Source organism: Taudactylus pleione, unplaced genomic scaffold (genome assembly GCF_031769625.1).
Source record: "Taudactylus pleione unplaced genomic scaffold, aTauple2 ptg001161l, whole genome shotgun sequence".
NCBI lineage: Eukaryota > Metazoa > Chordata > Amphibia > Anura > Myobatrachidae > Taudactylus > Taudactylus pleione.
In genome coordinates this window covers 145,714-164,921 of record NW_028285562.1, presented here as the reverse complement: position 1 = coordinate 164,921, position 19,208 = coordinate 145,714, and the positions used below count along the sequence as shown (strand labels likewise).

The following is a 19,208-nucleotide window of genomic DNA, read 5'->3' as shown; positions in this document are numbered from 1 at the left end:
GAAAGCCCTGTGATAATAACGCCACCTGGAGGTGGTGTTATCCAGGGTCTCCCCGGGTTACCGGACTCCTGGCCTGCTCTAATGGGAGAGAAGAGACGGGAGTCGGTCCTTGTAATCAGCTGTGTGGTCTAAACAGACCGCAAGCTGATTACTGTAAAAAAAAGAAAAAAAAATAGTTAAAAAAAAATAAAAATTACTTACCTGACTCCAGGGACCGGTGATCGAGCCTTCGGTGATGATTCCACCTCCAGTCAGCTGGTCTCCCATAGTGCACTGCTGCCCGGTCATCAGGTGATTGGGTCCCAGTGCAGTATGGGAGATCACCTGACTGGAGGTATGGAGCATGCAGGTAAGTGTAATTAAGGGAGAGGGGGGTCAAGCTTAGTGCCAGGGGGGAGCAGCGGCGACCGGTCGACGCATGCGGGAGCACTTAATCTGTATTTTTTGCGAAAATACCGGGATAAGGCTCCAAAGGGGATTCGCAGGGACAGAGCTTTCTCACAAGCTCTGTCCCTGCAAGGGATTTGTAGTAAATCCCTGTGATGCGAATTCAGTCAGTAATATCACACTACAATCTGCGGATAGTGGGACACTGGGAATATCATGTGGTGCAGAAGTAGGAGCTGGAAGCCTGGGCACTTAGGTGCTGATCCTGAGTTAGGAGCCAAGCTAAAGGAGGAAGTAACTTTTCACTTTGGTAGAACCATTCTGTGCTGTAGGGAAGGGTGGTGGTGGTGGTTGGTGGCGGCAAATTTAAAAGGTGCAGAAATTTAAATTAAGGAGGGGTGTGCCCTAACACAAAAATAAATTGCAGTGTGAAATAAAGATGTCTGCCATCTGTGTTGCATAAGCAGCCAGTATAACCACTGCATGTAAATAACATGTATTTGTACCCCTTACATTGCAGCATGGTTTGTCCATGGTTGACCCGTTTTCTCTTTTTGCTTGGCTCCCGACTCAATCAGTCTTTTTACTCGAATAAACTTGAAGATTTACTAAGGTGCACCAAGGAAAGCTAGTCAGACGCATAGAGATGTTATGTCCTATGGGAGTACTACGGGCATGTCGCTGATGGTGTTTGTGTACATAGATGCAGAATCAGTCACATAGAAGGCCATATTGAGACGGATAACCTACACCTCCCTGATGGTGGCCTCTAAAGACAATGCTGAAAGTGGGATCTCAGTCCTTTCACATACAGATGAATGGATGTACACCAGAGAAGGAATTTGTGGAGGCATTAGTATAATATGTAGCATCAAAGTAGTGCTACACACTACCATAAGCAGTGAAAAGACTAATGAAATAAGCCATGTGCGCCTATGGGGGTATTGGTATAATATGTGGGTTGCTATAAAAGATTTCAGTGAGAGGTTGGGGTATTGCTGTAATGTTTAAGATTGCTGTAGTATATGTGTGTTTGATTTAGGGATGTGCAGGCTCGGATAGGTTCGAGTTTGCACGTGGAGTTCGGATTTTTCCCTCCAAAAAAACGGAACTCAGAAAGAGGCAAAACGTCATCTTGCATGGACTTTTTCCAGGAATGATGATGTTCGTCCATGCAAGATGACGTTTTGCCTCTTTCTGAGTTCCGTTTTTTTGGAGGGAAAAATCCGAACTCCACGTGCAAACTCGAAGCTATCCGAGCCTGCACATCCCTAGTTTTATTGTATTGCTAGGTGTAATTAGTGGTGCAGTTTGGCTGGAAATAATGTATTCACATTTTGATATTTTCATATTTAAATGCCCGGGGGGCTTTTGTTTTTGCCTCTTTGCTGCCCCTCACATCAAAAGCTGCCTACCCCACTGAACTACAGTGCAAATATCCTATCTCAAGAATGCTGGAGCACTGCCCTGATCTCCTTAACACTCTGTTTACTCTTCTGCCAGATATGCAGATCTCAATGATAATCTAATCCCACATCTGGTTAGTACACACAGCAGCAAAGTCAGAGGACTATGTTAGGGTACAGTCTCTGAACAAATCCAAGATCTGTAACTCCTAGTCATCCTGTTCCAAAAGGGTATGTAGTCATCATGTTCGGTCAGAATGTTGACATGTTAAAAAAAAACTTGTAATCAATACATAAATTCCTATCCCAGGTCTCATTACCTGCCTGGAGGTTCTCTGCAGACTCCCAGCACTCGGGACCACAACTCAGTCTTGCCATTATGGGCTGGGGTCCCAGTTCAGGTCTTGTTCTCAAAATGTTCCTTGCTGGCCAGGCCCATTGTTGCCAATTCCGCTGATAACAAGTAGAATTGGGGTGTTTTTTCTAACTTGCTTTTTTTTTTTTTTTTCCCCTTAAATTTGGTGTTTGTTTTTTGGGCTTATTTTTGAGGAAGCTGAGGAACCGGATGAGTCAAAAGACTTTGTGGTATTCTTTATGTCAGGTAAGGTTTATGATGCTTGGGTACTTCCTGTCAGGATTTTAAACCAATTTCCAGTATATGCTTTAGCACTTTAAATCAGGAATGTATTACATGTAAGCCTCTTTAGATGATTCAGACAGCACAGATGAACTTGCTTAAATCCACTTTACCTTGCACAGTGGGCCTGATTCAGAGAAGTAGGCAATGCCGATATTTACGCAGATTGAGCGATTGTTTGCCGTTGTACGTGTATGCAAGATGCACACGCAGCGATCTTTTAGCGATAATTACATTTGCAAAGTGAGTGCCAGGTAGCCAGGGTTTGGGGGAGGTAACTGGGGGTTGTTAAGTAAACACAGGTGTCTACCTGTTTCAGCGGTGTGCATAAATTATCCATTGTGATCTCCTACGCAGCATGAGAGCTGCAGTGTTTGCTGCTGGTCAGACTTGCCAACTACAGTATGATGCATGGCTGCCCGATCTGCATCAATATTACTGATGTTTACGCTGGACAGATATGAGGGTAGCAGCGGGCGTCCCACTATGCTCAGAAACTTTGGAAGCATTGTGCACTTTATAAGGATAACCATCAGCACACTGTGAGGTATAGACATTAAAGGTAGATTGTATAAATCTTTATATGTATTTAAATAAAATGAACTAACAATAGTTTGTGGTTTTAATTAAATGAGTCTCCCACCTCCAATTATTGGCAAATGAAGGGGATAATCTAAAGCTTTATTGAACTCAGCTGACATTAAAGCTGTACTAGTATAATACTGGGGACAGATAGTGCAGATGAGACTATAACCGAAGTTTAAACTTAACCACTATTCCTCCAGTGACCACATGAGGTCGCTGCTGCTGCTGCCAATGTTCAATTTCCGACAGATTAAAAAGCAAAAATTCAATAACTGTTCTAGCTGAGCGCCAACACCTACATAAAGGATACAGAATGTACATGAGTGGAATCGCCATATCAATTTTTTTGATCAAATATAAGTTAAAACATAGAAGAATCGAAAACAGCACGTTCCTATCAGCCCAGTACAGGGGTCACAGCAATAGCTACAGCCCGATTAGAGAGGAGGTGGGCGGCTCTTAAAAGAGCCTTTGTGTTGATGTGGGAGGGAGAAGGAAAGCAGATCACTTGGCGCTGGTGTATTTGGTGACGGCCTTGGTGCCCTCAGACACGGCGTGCTTGGCCAACTCTCCCGGCAACAGCAGACGTACAGCGGTTTGGATCTCCCGGGAAGTGATGGTGGAGCGCTTGTTGTAATGAGCCAGGCGGGAAGCTTCCCCTGCAATGCGTTCAAAAATATCATTCACAAAAGAGTTCATGATGCCCATAGCCTTAGAGGAGATGCCAGTATCAGGATGCACCTGCTTCAGCACCTTGTAGACGTAAATGGCGTAACTCTCCTTCCTGGTCTTCCTACGCTTCTTCCCATCTTTCTTCTGGGTCTTAGTCACCGCTTTCTTTGAGCCTTTCTTGGCCGCCGGAGCAGATTTGGCTGGATCAGGCATTATCAATGAACTCTCTCTCTACAGCTTTACAAAGCAAGAAAATACAAATGTGACCATCAACGCCCAGAAACTGCTCTATTTATTGACAACCCATGCAAATGAGGCTTCACCCCTGCAGACTGCACTATTGGGTAGACGTATCATGTGATGTTGAACGGCATCATAACCCCACCCTACATTTGTTGATTGGTCAGTGCATGAACTTGTGCTGCATTGGTTGCCGTGTAAGCTAACCAATCACAGAGCAAGTACAGGATACCATATTAGTATATATAGGTAAGGAGGAGGGCGACGTTATAGACCCATTACATCATCTTTATAGCGTGTATAATTTTGTATCTGTGTGGCTCGAGCATGTCTGGAAGAGGGAAACAAGGCGGTAAGACCAGGGCAAAGGCTAAGACTCGTTCATCTCGGGCCGGACTCCAATTTCCGGTAGGTCGCGTCCACCGTCTACTGAGGAAGGGAAACTATGCTGAGCGTGTGGGAGCCGGAGCCCCAGTGTATCTGGCCGCAGTGCTCGAGTATCTGACGGCTGAGATTCTAGAACTTGCCGGAAACGCCGCCCGAGATAACAAGAAGACTCGCATCATCCCCCGCCACCTACAGTTGGCTGTGCGCAATGACGAAGAACTAAACAAGTTGCTCGGTGGGGTGACTATCGCCCAGGGAGGCGTCCTGCCCAACATCCAGGCTGTACTGCTGCCCAAGAAGACCGAGAGCCACAAGTCCGCTAAGAGCAAGTAAAGTTACTGCTAGATATTTGTTCCCACCATAACACAAAGGCTCTTTTCAGAGCCACCCAACCCGTCCCTGAAGAGCTGATTTCCAATGCGAGTATATGAGCCCGATTTAAAATTTATAATTTAGTGCACTGAGCTCACATATAAACCGCATAGATCAAGAGGGGGTGGAGTTGATACCATAACACTCTAGCAGGCTCTGAAGAGCTTTAGGGGGAGATTTATCAAAGTTTGGAGAGAGAAAAAGTACCAACCAATCAGCTCTTAACTAATTTTTCAAACTGTCTAAAATGACAGGAGCTGATTGGTTGTCCAAGGCAGCGACAGGCTGGCAGGAAGATGCGGGTACTACAGAATACCGCGGCGCTGCTAGCTATGCGGCTACTTAAGGAGCAGCTTTAGTTGCCAGCTGCTTGCGGGGAGCTTTCCTGCCGATGGATTTACGCCCTGTCGGCAATGGTCGTGTCCATATTTTAAAGAAGAAAATTCAGGCAAAACAATGGGATCAGGGAATGTCTTATAGCAATTCTACCTCTACATTATGTTGTACGCTGATTGGAAGATGTATTCATTCCCCCTACACTGACTGGTTTTAAGTAACCGTTTGAAAATTTCAAAAACCCCGTCTATAATATCAAAGCTGACTCTTCCAGATTGAGAGGGAGGAAATTACCTGCGTCCTGCGCTGGAATATGGCGGTGATTTCTTTCCATCCATCGTAGTAACGGTTGAATATTAATTTGCTATAACCATATTAGCCGGCCTGTGTAATTCTTATCAGTGTGAGCAGGACATATAACAGCCAGTTTTGTCCATTGAATCCAGATCCCTATTCAACAATGCACAAACTTTAAATTCTATATAAAGGTTACAATGTTGATAACCTACCAAACCTGTGAGATGGTTTCCCTTCATACACGGAAAGAACCTGCTGCTGCAAAATGAAAGAAAGGGTTATGCAACCATTTTTTTTTATGTAGAACATACAGTACCTCCCCATATTTCTTTCCTCATGTCAGCAGGACGTGGCAGAGTCCAAACCTTCGTTGTTAACTTGTTACTATCACCTTTTAGAATGTGAATCAGCACAAGTTTATGAAGCAGCACTGACAGCTAGTAGCCAACTGAAGCGCCTAATTGTTAAATTGTATCAAAATACTGTCATCAGTAACTACTAAATAATGTGATTGGACGAATTAAATAGACATACTTCACTATGTACACAGGAGCTATTACAAACATTACCAGTGCGTTACAATAGCGCTCTCACAGAAGAGATGGGCGGCCCTTAAAAGAGCCTTTGTGGGAGAAGTAATTTTAGATGTGCATTAGTATTCAGCCTCCGAATCCATAGAGTGTGCGGCCCTGGCGTTTCAGAGCATACACCACATCCATAGCGGTGACAGTTTTCCGCTTAGCGTGCTCGGTGTAGGTGACGGCGTCCCGTATAACGTTCTCCAGGAAGACCTTCAACACCCCTCGGGTCTCTTCATAAATGAGACCGGAGATGCGCTTCACGCCTCCTCTCCGGGCTAGACGACGGATGGCGGGCTTAGTAATTCCTTGGATATTATCCCGAAGCACCTTCCTGTGCCGCTTAGCACCTCCTTTTCCGAGCCCCTTTCCGCCTTTTCCTCTACCAGACATACTGCTTCCTGATCACCGCTTTCACTCAGTCGAAACAAAAAAAAACCATACGAACACTGCGGCAAAGTCCTCCTCTTATACAGTGCGGGCGGACCTAGTAGGAAACTTATGGGCTATGAGGGAGGAGTCCTCCTGTGCGTCACATCCTGCACCTTGTGACACATTTAATATAGGGACAATATCAGTTTCGGGACGACCCCTCTAATACAATTATTAATTTTAATGTATACAAAAACGCATCCTTAGACTCATCCTAAAGAGCGCAGTGGGGTTTCGCTTGCCGCCTTAAAGAAGGCTCTGGCTGCGGGAGGCTACGATGTGGAGAAGAATAACAGCCGCGTCAAGCTGGGTGTGAAGAGTCTGGTGACCAAAGGAACCCTCACTCAGGTGAAAGGCACCGGCGCTTCAGGCTCCGTAAGAAGCCGGTGGAAAGCAAGAAGGCTGCTCAGAAGTCTCTGAAGCCCAAGAAGCCTGCGGCAAAGAAAGTGGCCAAATCCCCGAAGAAGCCCAAGAAAGCTCCGAGTGCTGCTAAGAGCCAGAAGAAAGTAAATAAACCATCAAAGGCGGCTGCTGCCAAAAGCCCAAAGAAGCCTAAAGCCGTGAAGCCTAAAAAGGCGGCCAAGAGTCCGGCCAAGAAGGCAGCGAAGCCCAAAACTGCCAAGAGTCCGGCCAAGAAGGCGGCTAAGCCCAAAACTGCCAAGAGTCCGGCCAAGAAGGCGGCTAAGCCCAAGAAAGCAGCGGCTAAGAAGTAATGGACAAACAACCGCAGCCTCTTCCGCATCACACCAAAGGCTCTTTTCAGAGCCACCCACCCTTTCTCGGCAGAGCTCTAAACGCACGGCGTGTTCTCTAGGGGCTTCTTTGTGATTCGCTTGTACTGTATTTAGTGGGTAACCATGTAAAGCCTCCTGGGCTCAAACATCACCATTCAATGTCTCAATCTTGGGGTGTGGGGGCGTGTTGTTAATACTCGGTTATTTAATAGCTTTATTATTTTTTAACGACAGAATGATCCCCCGGTTTCATAATTCACAGCCTCCCTCGGTTAAACCAGTTGCTCAGTGGAGTGAACATCGCTCAGGGAGGCCGTACTACTGCGGCTACCTAAGGAGCCACAAGCCAGCTAAGAGCTAGTGATGTTACTGCTAGATCTTATTTCCACCATAACACAAGCCACCCATCCTGTCCCTAAAGTGCGAATTCATGGCCGATTTAGCGGGAGAGATGATAGCCATTGTGCGCTTTACATAATTATAGGTCTTATAATAGCGCAGTGCCCTTCAACCGCAAACACATAAAGGGGGAGTTCTTCTCGGCTACATGTAAATGTTGTCAGTCTAATTGTTCCCTTAGCCATCAGTGCATGCTGGATAGGAGACTTCTGTGTAGTTCACCAGCAGCTAATGTGCCACATGTTATCTACTCTTGCTACAAGCGATTAACGTAATGCTGCCGGCATAATCCTTATTAGTGAGAGCGGGAGAAATAGCAGCCAGTTATCCCACCACTACAAGCGATTAAATATTATTCGATCACACGGTGCTGCTATTGCTTCAGATTTTACTGTGAGGATGTGTAGCCATGATATCTGCTACCACATTAAAAATGCAGTTATCCCACTTCCTAGCATACAGTGTGTGTATATATATATTTTTTCGATAACTTTCCAAAGCTGAGACACCCTCTGAGAAACACACCTCAGCGTGAGTGCAAGCCTCTATCTACTGTTAACATCTGATTGTGTCTGTGATAAGAAACTGGGTGTCAGGCAGAAGAGATAAAGGCACATCCCACTTAGAAACCCCTCTTTTTGGGAAGAAAGCTAATTGCACTTACTCTAGGTATTAAGAAGTGTTGAATCTGATACAAAAGGATCCCCATTAAATTAAATGACCCGCATTAAATCAGTTGGCACCAGCTGGGGGGATACAGTACTGTAGCAGTCTACTGCAGATTACGAGGAGTGCAAGACCTATCGGAGCATGATGTGTCCCAAATTCCCAACATAGAAACAGTGTAAGGAGTTATAACCGGCAGCTAGCTCAGGGCGCCCCATCACCCACCCGGTCTCATTTATTTCTCCAACAGCAGTCACTGCTCCAGGATCGCGTCTGTGTGGATAAGAAAGCCTACAGTGTTCTGCCAAACCAGAAGCACCGTGAGTTTGGTTTCTGATTGTCTCTAGACGGCTTGAAACGATCTGGTACAGGAACTGACGGACTCATTTATAAATCTGCCTTCAAAACACGGACTGACTAGCTCTATTCCTTTGAGCAGTGTGTGGTAATTCCAGTGTGGTTTAGCGGTTTGATACATTTGTTACAATATAACTGTATAAAACTGTGTGGATTGCTACAATGTTACGTGATCATTCAGTTACAGCAGCCTGCAATCATGTCTTTACCAATGTCATTTATATTTTCCAAATCAACAGCCACAGAAGACAATAATCTATTGATTTAACCAGTGTAATGCTCAATTTTGATTGACAAAATGATTTGAAAGTGCAGGGAGTCTTAATATGAATCTTAATGGTGATGTGATTTTATGCAATGGGCTATTCTTTTCAATTTCATCCTTCCCAGGCAGAAAAGGGTTATGGCTTTTAAGAGAATAGGGATTACCTACAGACAACACAAATTAGAATGTTCTCAGTTTTTCCCTTCTAAAAAGTGTACATTGTATCCATCATCTTACAACTAGTCAGCCAAACACACTGATTTGTGCCATCGTATACTATGGACTCACTACATTCTCTAACATGGGGATACCACTAAAACGGTGTTTGAATGTACACACCTAGAACAAGTTTATAATGGGTATGTGCATCGCTATGAAATAATAACCTGTAACGCTGTAAATCTAATCAGCAAACACGCAGCTCAATACGAGGGAAAAAGTGAAATATTAGCACCTTGTAAAGAGTCTGCCGTTTGCCAGGACAAAATACATAATGGTACTAGTGCGTCAGAATAGCGCTCACAGAAAAGATGGGCGGCCCTGAAAAGGGCCTTTGTGTGAGTGATAGTATTAGGCGTGCATCAGTGTTCAGCCCCCGAATCCATAGAGAGTGCGGCCCTGGCGTTTCAGAGCGTACACCACATCCATGGCGGTGACTGTTTTCCTCTTGGCGTGCTCGGTGTAGGTGACGGCGTCTCGGATAACGTTCTCCAAAAAGACCTTCAACACCCCACGCGTCTCTTCATAAATGAGACCGGAGATGCGCTTCACACCCCCTCTCCGGGCCAGACGACGGATGGCGGGCTTAGTGATTCCCTGGATGTTATCCCGAAGCACCTTCCTGTGCCGCTTAGCGCCTCCTTTTCCGAGCCCCTTTCCACCTTTGCCTCTGCCAGACATGCTGCTTCTACTTTTCCACTGATTCCACTGGAAACAAGAAGAGTAATATAGTTACGATGTAGAAAGTCCTCCTCTTATACAGTGTAAGCGGACCTAGTAGGAAACTTCTACGCTATGAGGGAGGAGTCCTCCTGTGCGTCACATCCTGCTCCTTGTGACACAACTAATACAGGGACAATATCAGTTTTGGGACGACTTCTCCCAGTGCAATTATTAGAATTTAAATTTATACAAGAACTCATCCGCTATACAGACTGAACTGAGACTGTGTATGTGTCTAATGAGATATGTGTCCATATTATAGGTGATATTTAACATTACTGTCCCCCTATTACTTCTTGTCCCCCATTCTTTCCCGTTTCTCCCTTTTCCTCATTTCTCTTGTACTTTTTTAAATAGTCTCCCACTTTTGTCATCCCTTTTCTCCATCTATTCTTTCCACAATTCCTTCAGTTTCTCTTATTCTACCCTCTATTCCTCTCATCTCCCTGTATTGGTACCCCCCTTTTTTTTATTTCTCTCTGCCCTCAAAACACAGACACTTTCTACACATCCATCTGTTTACTCTCTTAACTGAAATAGGTTCTGTATTACAAATTGGACAAGGCGCACATTACAGGCTGCCTGGGGACTTTCATTGTGTAGAATTGAGGGGGTGTATGTGGGTAGGCTACCCTTACTTCTAGTAAGCAACTGCCAGGCTGACAATAACAGCTTTATGTTACAATTGTCTGGCACCGCGGTCCTGTGGTGGGCTCCTCCTAACATTTACTGCTGAGTTCCTTTTCCACTGTTATTGGCATTCCAGCATGATCTTTGCTTCTAACCCAAGGTAACCTAACACTTCTTAGCAGGTGACTGAGGTTTGTTCTGTAATAGTTTCAAAGTAATAGGGCTAGCTTACCATAGCCATATTACTGAAACATTTATCTTGATAAATATACAGAAGAGATTTGGATGAATAGAAGAATATTTAGAAGTGTCACACACATTCTACGCTGCCGGCAGAATCCCAGGCAGGATTAATATGTAGCTTAGTCTGTTATGTAGCCTTACCATGTCATAGTAACTAGAGTTTCTAGACAAGAGTACAAATACCTTGTGAGGCAGCCTGTCTGTGTTATCCATCTGAGTGTACAAAAGCCCACACGTTGCCTTTATGTGTCTCAATATCCACCCGGCTCTATACAGATTGTGCCGCAGAGCCCCTTAACTATCTCCAGTACCAGGAGGAGACAAAATGATCCGATACTACATATTAGCCTCGCATGAAAGGAGACATTTATAACATGCAGGGCACATGCAGACTGGTGTGGATGAGCTGCCAGTGGCTATATCTGTCTTACCTCGTCGCGCCTAAGCGAACAATTGCCATAAAGGGTAAGATGAGGCCTTAGAGTAGGAGTGTGGAGCAAAGAGCCAGCTCGCTGCCCTTCTAATGCCGTATAAAATACTCTTTTTCTGCGCTAGGGAAACACACGCTGAGAGCTGGTTGTCCCTTTCATTCATATAAGGAAATAATTTACACGGCTACATATTCCGCCAATGGGAACACAGAAGGCACCACGGTGAGCAGCCAATCACGGCATAGCCGGCACTGTATATAAAAGACTTCGGCAGATATGTGTACTACATTATTATTTCAACGTGTTACGCTGAATTGTACATGAACATGGCAGAAACTGCACCAGCCGCCGCCGTCCCTGCTCCATCAGAGGGCGCAGCCAAAAAGAAAAGACAAACGAAGAAAGCTGCGGGAGGAGCCAAGAAAAGTCCCAAGTCTTCTGGCCCCAGCGTCTCCGAGCTGATCGTGAAAGTCGTGGCCGCCTCTAAAGAGCGCAGTGGGGTTTCGCTTGCCGCCTTAAAGAAGGCTCTGGCTGCGGGAGGCTACGATGTGGAGAAGAAAAACAGCCGCATTAAACTGGGGGTGAAAGGCCTGGTGACCAAAGGAACACTCACTCAGGTGAAAGGCACCGGCGCTTCAGGCTCCTTCAAGCTCAGTAAGAAGCCAGTGGAAAGCAAGAAGGCTACTCAGAAGTCTCTGAAGCCCAAGAAGCCTGCGGCAAAGAAAGTTGCCAAATCCCCGAAGAAGCCCAAGAAAGCTCCGAGTGCTGCTAAGAGCCCGAAGAAAGTAAAGAGACAATCAAAGGCGGCTGCTGCCAAAAGCCCAAAGAAGCCTAAAGCCGAGAAGCCTAAAAAGGCGGCCAAGAGTCCGGCCAAGAAGGCAGCGAAGCCCAAAGCTGCCAAGAGTCCGGCCAAGAAGGCAGCTAAGCCCAAAACTGCCAAGAGTCCGGCCAAGAAGTTGGCTAAGCCCAAGAAAGCAGCGGCAAAGAAGTAATGGACAAACAACCGCAGCCTCTTCCTTATCACACCAAAGGCTCTTTTCAGAGCCACCCACCCTCTCTCGGCAGAGCTGTAAACGCACGGCGTGTTCTCTAGGGGCTGCTTTGTGATTCGCTTGTACTGTATTTAGTGGTTAACCATGTAAAGCCTCCTGGGCTTACACATCACCATTCAATGTCTCAATCTTGGGGTGTGGGGGCGGGTTGTTAATAATTTAATAGCTTTAATCTAGTAAAACTCATGGTATGGCTGAGTAATTCGTGTTTTTTTTTTTTTTGTACGACATAATAATCCCCCTCCCCCCCTTCATCATTCACAGCTTCTTCCGGCTAAACAAATTGCTCGGTGGGCTGAACATCGCGCAGGGAGGCCATACTACTGCCTAAGACGACTATAGTGATGTTACTGCTAGATCTTTGTTTCCACCATACCACAAAGGCTCTTTCCAGAGCCACCCACCCTGTCCCTAAAGAGCGGATTCATGGCCGATTTAGCGGGAGAGATGGAAGAGCCATTGTGCGCTTCCATCTCTCCTGCTAAGGGCACTGCACTTGCGGCATAGTGCAGTGCCCTTATGCCGCAATCACAAAGGGGGAGTTCTTCCATAGCTCTGGGTCTAGAACGTGGGGGTTGGTTCTGTAAAGGATAGGAGTGCAGCTTGGTGAAATGTACAGGGAAACCACGTTCTAATCTACACTTAAAAGGATGCAACTTCAATTGAAACGGCTACATGTAAATAGGAGACTTCTACCTTTGACCAATGCAGCGGGAAGGTGCGGGGCACTACAGAATACGCGATGTGAGGCTAATTAAGGATACTACCGGTATTCATGTGGACTCCACCTAGGGAGGAAGCGGAGTTGAGGCTTTATCAGCATTCTTCCAATTCTAGAAATATATAGTTGATGCTTCAGCTCGTTTAGAAAGATTTGGTGGCTCTGAAAAGAGCCTTTGTGCTGCGTGTATGCAGTAGTGCCGAGTATAGTCTATGCCCTCTCGCCTCGGATCCTGCGGGCCAGCTGGATGTCTTTGGGCATGATGGTCACCCTCTTGGCGTGAATGGCACACAGGTTGGTGTCCTCGAAGAGCCCGACCAGATAAGCCTCGCTGGCCTCTTGCAGGGCCATAACGGCAGAGCTCTGGAAACGCAGGTCGGTCTTAAATCCTAGGCGATCTCTCTCACCAGGCGCTGGAAGGGCAACTTGCGGATCAGCAGTTCGGTAGATTTCTGGTAGCGTCGGATCTCTCGGAGCGCAACAGTTCCGGGTCGGTAGCGGTGAGGCTTCTTCACGCCGCCGGTAGCTGGGGCGCTCTTCCGAGCTGCCTTGGTTGCCAGCTGCTTGCGGGGAGCTTTTCCTCCAGTAGATTTGCGGGCGGTCTGCTTGGTCCTGGCCATCGTACTATACACTAGTAATGTAGGAAGAAGAATAAATAAAGAATAGTCGAAAACAACTCTATTTATCCACAGTGCTGCGTTGTGATTCGATGAATTAAAGACGCCCATCATTCTGATTGGCTGAGGCAAAGTCGTTCTAACTTTCAAGATTTTTCGTTTCCTCCGTTATTAGGTATGTAAAGTATATAATATAACATGCCAGTGCGGGAATACACGAGTTGCAATAAATTGTTTAGTTCAAAGTTCAGTCGATGTAATTTAATCGGAAATTATGTCCTTGTTTACCAGCGAGAAGAATCAATGAGCGACCCCCTACATACGGACGGTGATATTGCATCACTACACTATAGGACTCGTGTCGGGGGTCTAAAGACGGACAGTAATCACATCGCTGAATAGCTGCCATGGGCGGGAAAGTTTTGTGTTTAAACAAAATGATTCCTTCAAGTTACGCTCACTACTTCAAGTATATAATCACAGCAGTAAAAACAGCATAGATCAATATATCAGCAAATGGTGCAAAATTCACAATAAAACAACCATTTGATTGAAAAATCATTAAGAATACATTTATATGGAAGGCATCATTTGTCATATTGTGAGTAATATGAGATCTGAGTATACTCAGTAGGTCTGCATGCATTGGAAACAAAATATGATACTAAAGAGAAACAGTAAATATTATTTTACAATTGTTTCTATTCTATGAAACATTAGTGGATACAATCTTTACCTTAGACCACAACCTAAACCTCAGAGAAACTACATGAAGAAATACAGGGCTACATCTGTATAGTATATAGGGGCTCACAATGTACTGTACTCAGTTGAAATAAAACACAAGCTATACTAAAGGCACAGTATATAAAACAGACACTTTTATTGTTCTATATTCATTCCAGATTTGTATTTTCCTTCTGCACATTCAGTTATTGTATTTATATTTTGCTTGTTCTTTTTCTACTCTCACGATTTATGAACATGCAATTACGTAGTTATTATTGAGATATATTAGTAATAAGGGGGGGATTTAAAAAAATAATATTCCATATTGGTGCAGATAGTAATTGGTTATTACTAATTAAATACTGATAGGTGGTATATTTAGGGGACTCTGGCTTCCCAATGGGACCCCATGTGCATGTGCTGCCATCACTGGAGGGCATTGAGCATGGGTTGACAATTATTATTGGGGGATGGAAGGTAATCACACTTTAGTAAACTGTCGAGGGCCGCATGTAATATATTTTATATTTATGACACCAGGCTATCAATAAAATTATATGGGGTTTTATTGACAGTTGCGTTCCTCTATTTCCCCACACACATTTATCTCAATGCTATAAAATAAATGGAGTCAAATGCATACACTGTATGATATGAGATAAATGGAATAAGCAAAAATAATAATCTTCTTAACACAATATAAACATGCCGCACAAAGAAATAAAATTTTGTGCAAGGGTTAATGCCAGCTTCACAAGACTGATGAGCAAACCAGTAACCACTAATGACAGGTAGTGAGCGTCATCAGATAGAAAGGATTAAGGTGAAACCCTCTTAGAAACCCCTCTTTCTGTGAAGAATGCTGATGGTACTTTCCTTAGGTTTCTCACAGTCAATTGGATTATTGTGTGTAATAATGTTAAAGAATATATTGAAATTGAGCAATAAAGAAACACTTAAATTTCAATAATTTGAACTAAATCATGTGCACAACACCTCAAACTGTGGGAAGAGTATTTTACAGGTAAAAATCAGAGGCTCATTTTACATGTTTACACAAAAACAAGGGGACCCCACACTACATACTCATGTCCTTTTCATGGCAACCCATCCATCTCTACTACAATAATCAGATGGTCATTACGGATAGTAGTGTGTGGATCCTGGTTGTCAAAGCATTCAGCTGCAGACATCGCGATTGAGGAATTATAACGCCAGAGTGTAAAGCCATTTATTTATTTATTTTTAAAACTTTAGTGTGTAATGTATTTAAGAGCATCATCATCCAGAACCTAGAGGCCTTTCCGGGTAACATATCACTTATAAATGATTGCTAATTAATAAGTGTACTGACATGTTTGACAGGTGTAATACTCCACGTGAAGTTGAAATTGATAAGACCATCTTTTTAATGACGTACAGAACATCTTAGGACGTATTTAATACAAGGTCCTCGTTTTGGATACAATATCCACTTACCGCAAGGTTAGACTTGGATTTAATAAAATGGCAACACAGAAAGGAACCTAATAGATGTCCGGCTCTAGTAAGTAGTGAAAAAGCTCACGATGACCGGTGGAATCTGTATTGGGAACAAGTTACAACTCCAACAAATAAAACAGACATAAACTACGTAAGACAGGAGTGAAATACAGCCTAGGTTTCTGTAACTCAGTTCCGTGAAAGGTAATAGTTACAGCTCGATTAGAGAGGAGGTGGGTGGCTCTTAAAAGAGCCTTTGTGTTCATGTGGGACGGAAGAGGAGATCACTTGGCGCTGGTGTACTTGGTGACGGCCTTGGTGCCCTCGGACACGGCGTGCTTGGCCAGCTCTCCCGGCAGCAGCAGGCGTACAGCGGTCTGGATCTCCCGAGAAGTGATGGTGGAGCGCTTGTTGTAATGAGCTAGGCGTGAAGCTTCCCCTGCAATGCGCTCAAAGATATCATTCACAAAGGAGTTCATGATGCCCATAGCCTTGGAGGAGATGCCAGTATCAGGATGCACCTGCTTCAGCACCTTGTAGACGTAAATGGCGTAACTCTCCTTCCTGGTCTTCCTACGCTTCTTCCCATCTTTCTTCTGGGTCTTAGTCACCGCTTTCTTGGAGCCTTTCTTGGGGGCCGATGCAGTCTTGGCTGGTTCAGGCATTATCAACACAGACAATGACTCCCTCTGCAGAAAATCATTCTGACCAAACCAAGATCAGCTCTATTTATAGGCAGGCTATGCAAATTAAGCTTTATTCATTAGTGGTCATCCATAGCACAGCTTTCATTGGCTAGTACAAGAACTTGAGCTGCATTGGTGACTGTTGCATTGGACCAATCACAGAGCAAACAGGGGATCCCGCAGACAATATATATATGAGGAGGAGGGCGCTGTCTTTGAGGGAGCTGTTTCTCCGTTACATAGAACATGTCTGGAAGAGGTAAACAAGGCGGCAAGACCCGGGCTAAGGCCAAGACTCGTTCATCTCGGGCCGGTCTCCAGTTTCCTGTTGGCCGCGTTCACCGCCTCCTGAGGAAGGGAAATTATGCGGAGCGTGTTGGTGCCGGAGCCCCAGTGTATTTGGCCGCTGTACTAGAGTACTTGACGGCTGAGATTCTAGAGCTTGCAGGTAACGCTGCCCGCGACAACAAGAAGACCCGCATCATCCCCCGCCACCTCCAGCTCGCCGTGCGCAATGATGAGGAACTGAATAAATTGCTGGGTGGAGTGACCATCGCCCAGGGGGGAGTCCTGCCCAACATCCAGGCCGTGCTGCTGCCCAAGAAAACGGAGAGTCACAAGTCAGCCAAGAGCAAGTAATGTGATGCTGGTAACTTCCACCACAGAACCCATGTCCCTGTAACACCACAAAGGCTCTTTTCAGAGCCACCCACGTCTTCCCAGGAGAGCTGAGAACACGGCTATTTTTTGTTTAGGTTTTTACTGTAGCGTTATCTGGCTGGTTAGCAGCGCTTTGTATTAGAACATCCCCAACATTCCATCCAGATCAGGAACAGCAGCTGTGAAGGGTTGGTTCCACTTTAGTCTACGCACATTTACAAGCTTTAAATTCCATTAAAGACTTACTGCTATCACTTCTTATGGCCATACAAGAATTTGCAATTGCTCTTATTTCTGGCAAGCGGAGTGGGGATTATATTTACTGTAAGAATATATAAAATTGTATATGCACGTTCAGATATGTGACTAGAATTGCGATTATAAACTGAATTGCACTGTTTTCCATTTTTCGTTTCTTCCATTGAAGTGGGAAGGATTTTACCTAACAAGGAAGAATTTTGGTGTAATCAGTGAAAATAAAGTGATGGGATTTACTGCAAGTTAAAATCAAGTAAGGGCAATACCATTGGGGTGTTGCTGACGTCACAAATGACATTTTAAAGACAAGCATTTATAATTTGTGAGGTCCACATGGTGTTTATTTATGCACATTGAATACTACATTATTTATTTAATAATAAACAATTGTAATATAGACAAATCATAGGCTGACAAAGTTGGCATAGGCACCAAATTATACCATTTGAACAAGTAGCTGTAGTGGTGCAAGGGTTAAATAGCCGTGGACCACAAATTTGACCCTTCCAACCTAAGGACTGGAGTCACATAGACATCACCCACTTGTATTTTGCCTGACCTAACAAGGTTTTGTGCATGAAATAGGCTGGCAAAGTGGGCAGAGGCACCAAATTATACCATTTTGAATAAGTCAGCTGTAGTGTTGCAAGCGTTAAATAGCCTTGAATGACAAATTTGACACTACCAAATAACAGACAATGGTCACCTACTGATTCACTTGTATTTTTTGTGGCCCAACAAGTATTTTGGGCATGAAATAGGCTGGCAAAGCGGGTACAGGCACCAAATTATACCATTTGAATAAAGTGTTGCAAGTATCAAATAGCCTTGGGCCACAATTTGACAATTCCAACCAACAGTGGGTGTCACATTTGATGCACTTGTATTTTGCCTGGCCCAACAAGGTTTAGGCCATGAAATAGGCTGGCAAAGTGGGAAAAGGCACCAAACCATTTTGAATAAGGAGCTGTAGAACTGCAAGGGTTAAATAGCCTTGGGCCACAAATTTGACAATTCCAAACAACAGTGGTGTGTCACTTACATATGACCCACTTTTATTTTGCCTGGCCCAACAAGGTTTTGTGCATGAAATAGGCTGGAAAAGTGGGCATAGGTACCAATTTATATCATTTTGAATAAGTAGCTCTAGTGTTGCAAGGGTGAAAAAAACTTGGGCCACAAATATGACACTTCTAAGCAACAGAAATATGTCACTTACATATGATTCATTTGTATTTTGCCTGGCCCAACAGGGTTTTGGGCATGAAATAGGCTGGCAAAGTGGGCACAGATACAGATTGTATTGATTTGAATAAGTATCTGTAGTGTTGCAAGTATTAAATAGCCTTGGGCAACAAATTTGACATTTGCAACCAACAGAGAGCAGTCACTTATAAAAGACCCAATTGTATTTTGCCTGGCGCAACAAGGTTTTGGGCATGAAAAAGGCTGGCAAACTGAGCACAGGCACCACATTTTCAAATTTTGAATAAATACCTGTATTGTTGAAAGGGTAAAATAGCCTTGGACCACAAATTTGACACTTCCAACCAAAAGAGAAAAGTCACTTACATATGACCCAATTGTATCTTGACTGGCCCTACAAGGTTTTGGGCATAAAACAAGCTGGCAAAGTGGGCACAGGCACCAAATTATACAATTTTGAATAAGTAGCTGTCATGCTGCAAGGGTTAAATAGCCTTGGACCACAAATTTGAGACTTCTAATCAATGCGCCAACCAGTCAGTGCGGTCGGAAATCGTGTGCTCGCAATATAGCGAATGCCTACTAATTTGAGTGACAGAGTGAGGCGTTTGTGGGTGGTAACAGGGGAAGGTGCTTGAAAACGGGGTGTGGAGATCCGAACGCAGGCGTGCCAAACGGTCAAAACGGGCATTTAATGGGAGTGCATAATTAACAAAGCAGCGTCATCAACCACGTCAGTTGGGTGTCTTTTAGCCAGAACTGCTCGCATGATTGCGGTAGGAAAATGCTACCACAAGAATA

The 19,208-nt window shown here is 44.5% G+C and overlaps 7 protein-coding genes and 2 pseudogenes across 7 annotated transcripts; 4 read left to right on the top strand and 5 right to left on the bottom strand.

The window, feature by feature from the left end:
* Positions 1 to 3,464: 3,464 nt before the first annotated feature.
* LOC148453395 (histone H2B 1.1-like) lies at positions 3,465 to 3,937 on the bottom strand. The gene has a single exon (XM_088462172.1). The coding sequence runs from the start codon at positions 3,898 to 3,900 to the stop codon at positions 3,520 to 3,522; it is 381 nt and encodes a 126-aa protein (XP_088318298.1). The 5' UTR covers positions 3,901 to 3,937; the 3' UTR covers positions 3,465 to 3,519.
* Positions 3,938 to 4,215: 278 nt separating this feature from the next.
* On the top strand, positions 4,216 to 4,702 carry LOC148453394 (histone H2A type 1). Its single transcript, XM_088462221.1, has one exon. The coding sequence runs from the start codon at positions 4,255 to 4,257 to the stop codon at positions 4,645 to 4,647; it is 393 nt and encodes a 130-aa protein (XP_088318347.1). The 5' UTR covers positions 4,216 to 4,254; the 3' UTR covers positions 4,648 to 4,702.
* A 1,189-nt stretch (positions 4,703 to 5,891) lies between these two features.
* LOC148453393 (histone H4) lies at positions 5,892 to 6,313 on the bottom strand. Its single transcript, XM_088462166.1, has one exon. The coding sequence runs from the start codon at positions 6,288 to 6,290 to the stop codon at positions 5,979 to 5,981; it is 312 nt and encodes a 103-aa protein (XP_088318292.1). The 5' UTR covers positions 6,291 to 6,313; the 3' UTR covers positions 5,892 to 5,978.
* Positions 6,314 to 6,398: 85 nt separating this feature from the next.
* Positions 6,399 to 7,042, top strand: LOC148453392 (histone H1C pseudogene; annotated as a pseudogene).
* Positions 7,043 to 8,530: 1,488 nt separating this feature from the next.
* LOC148453391 (histone H4) lies at positions 8,531 to 11,086 on the bottom strand. The gene is made up of 2 exons (XM_088462162.1): positions 10,997 to 11,086; positions 8,531 to 9,677 (listed from the first exon to the last, which is right to left on the bottom strand). Exon 2 carries the CDS (start codon positions 9,648 to 9,650, stop codon positions 9,339 to 9,341), a length of 312 nt encoding a protein of 103 aa, XP_088318288.1. The 5' UTR covers positions 9,651 to 9,677; positions 10,997 to 11,086; the 3' UTR covers positions 8,531 to 9,338.
* Positions 11,087 to 11,301: 215 nt separating this feature from the next.
* Positions 11,302 to 12,045, top strand: LOC148453390 (histone H1-like). Its single transcript, XM_088462158.1, has one exon. The coding sequence runs from the start codon at positions 11,317 to 11,319 to the stop codon at positions 11,986 to 11,988; it is 672 nt and encodes a 223-aa protein (XP_088318284.1). The 5' UTR covers positions 11,302 to 11,316; the 3' UTR covers positions 11,989 to 12,045.
* A 901-nt stretch (positions 12,046 to 12,946) lies between these two features.
* On the bottom strand, positions 12,947 to 13,398 carry LOC148453389 (histone H3-like; annotated as a pseudogene).
* Positions 13,399 to 15,831: 2,433 nt separating this feature from the next.
* LOC148453388 (histone H2B 1.1-like) lies at positions 15,832 to 16,283 on the bottom strand. Its single transcript, XM_088462197.1, has one exon. The coding sequence runs from the start codon at positions 16,260 to 16,262 to the stop codon at positions 15,882 to 15,884; it is 381 nt and encodes a 126-aa protein (XP_088318323.1). The 5' UTR covers positions 16,263 to 16,283; the 3' UTR covers positions 15,832 to 15,881.
* A 207-nt stretch (positions 16,284 to 16,490) lies between these two features.
* LOC148453387 (histone H2A type 1) lies at positions 16,491 to 16,994 on the top strand. The gene has a single exon (XM_088462223.1). The coding sequence runs from the start codon at positions 16,530 to 16,532 to the stop codon at positions 16,920 to 16,922; it is 393 nt and encodes a 130-aa protein (XP_088318349.1). The 5' UTR covers positions 16,491 to 16,529; the 3' UTR covers positions 16,923 to 16,994.
* Positions 16,995 to 19,208: the final 2,214 nt, after the last annotated feature.

Bases quoted from the DNA above. Each gene is read 5' to 3' on its own strand.
- LOC148453395 (XM_088462172.1), bottom strand. From the start codon at position 3,900: ATGCCTGATCCAGCCAAATCTGCTCCGGCGGCCAAGAAAGGCTCAAAG.
- LOC148453394 (XM_088462221.1), top strand. From the start codon at position 4,255: ATGTCTGGAAGAGGGAAACAAGGCGGTAAGACCAGGGCAAAGGCTAAG.
- LOC148453393 (XM_088462166.1), bottom strand. From the start codon at position 6,290: ATGTCTGGTAGAGGAAAAGGCGGAAAGGGGCTCGGAAAAGGAGGTGCT.
- LOC148453391 (XM_088462162.1), bottom strand. From the start codon at position 9,650: ATGTCTGGCAGAGGCAAAGGTGGAAAGGGGCTCGGAAAAGGAGGCGCT.
- LOC148453390 (XM_088462158.1), top strand. From the start codon at position 11,317: ATGAACATGGCAGAAACTGCACCAGCCGCCGCCGTCCCTGCTCCATCA.
- LOC148453388 (XM_088462197.1), bottom strand. From the start codon at position 16,262: ATGCCTGAACCAGCCAAGACTGCATCGGCCCCCAAGAAAGGCTCCAAG.
- LOC148453387 (XM_088462223.1), top strand. From the start codon at position 16,530: ATGTCTGGAAGAGGTAAACAAGGCGGCAAGACCCGGGCTAAGGCCAAG.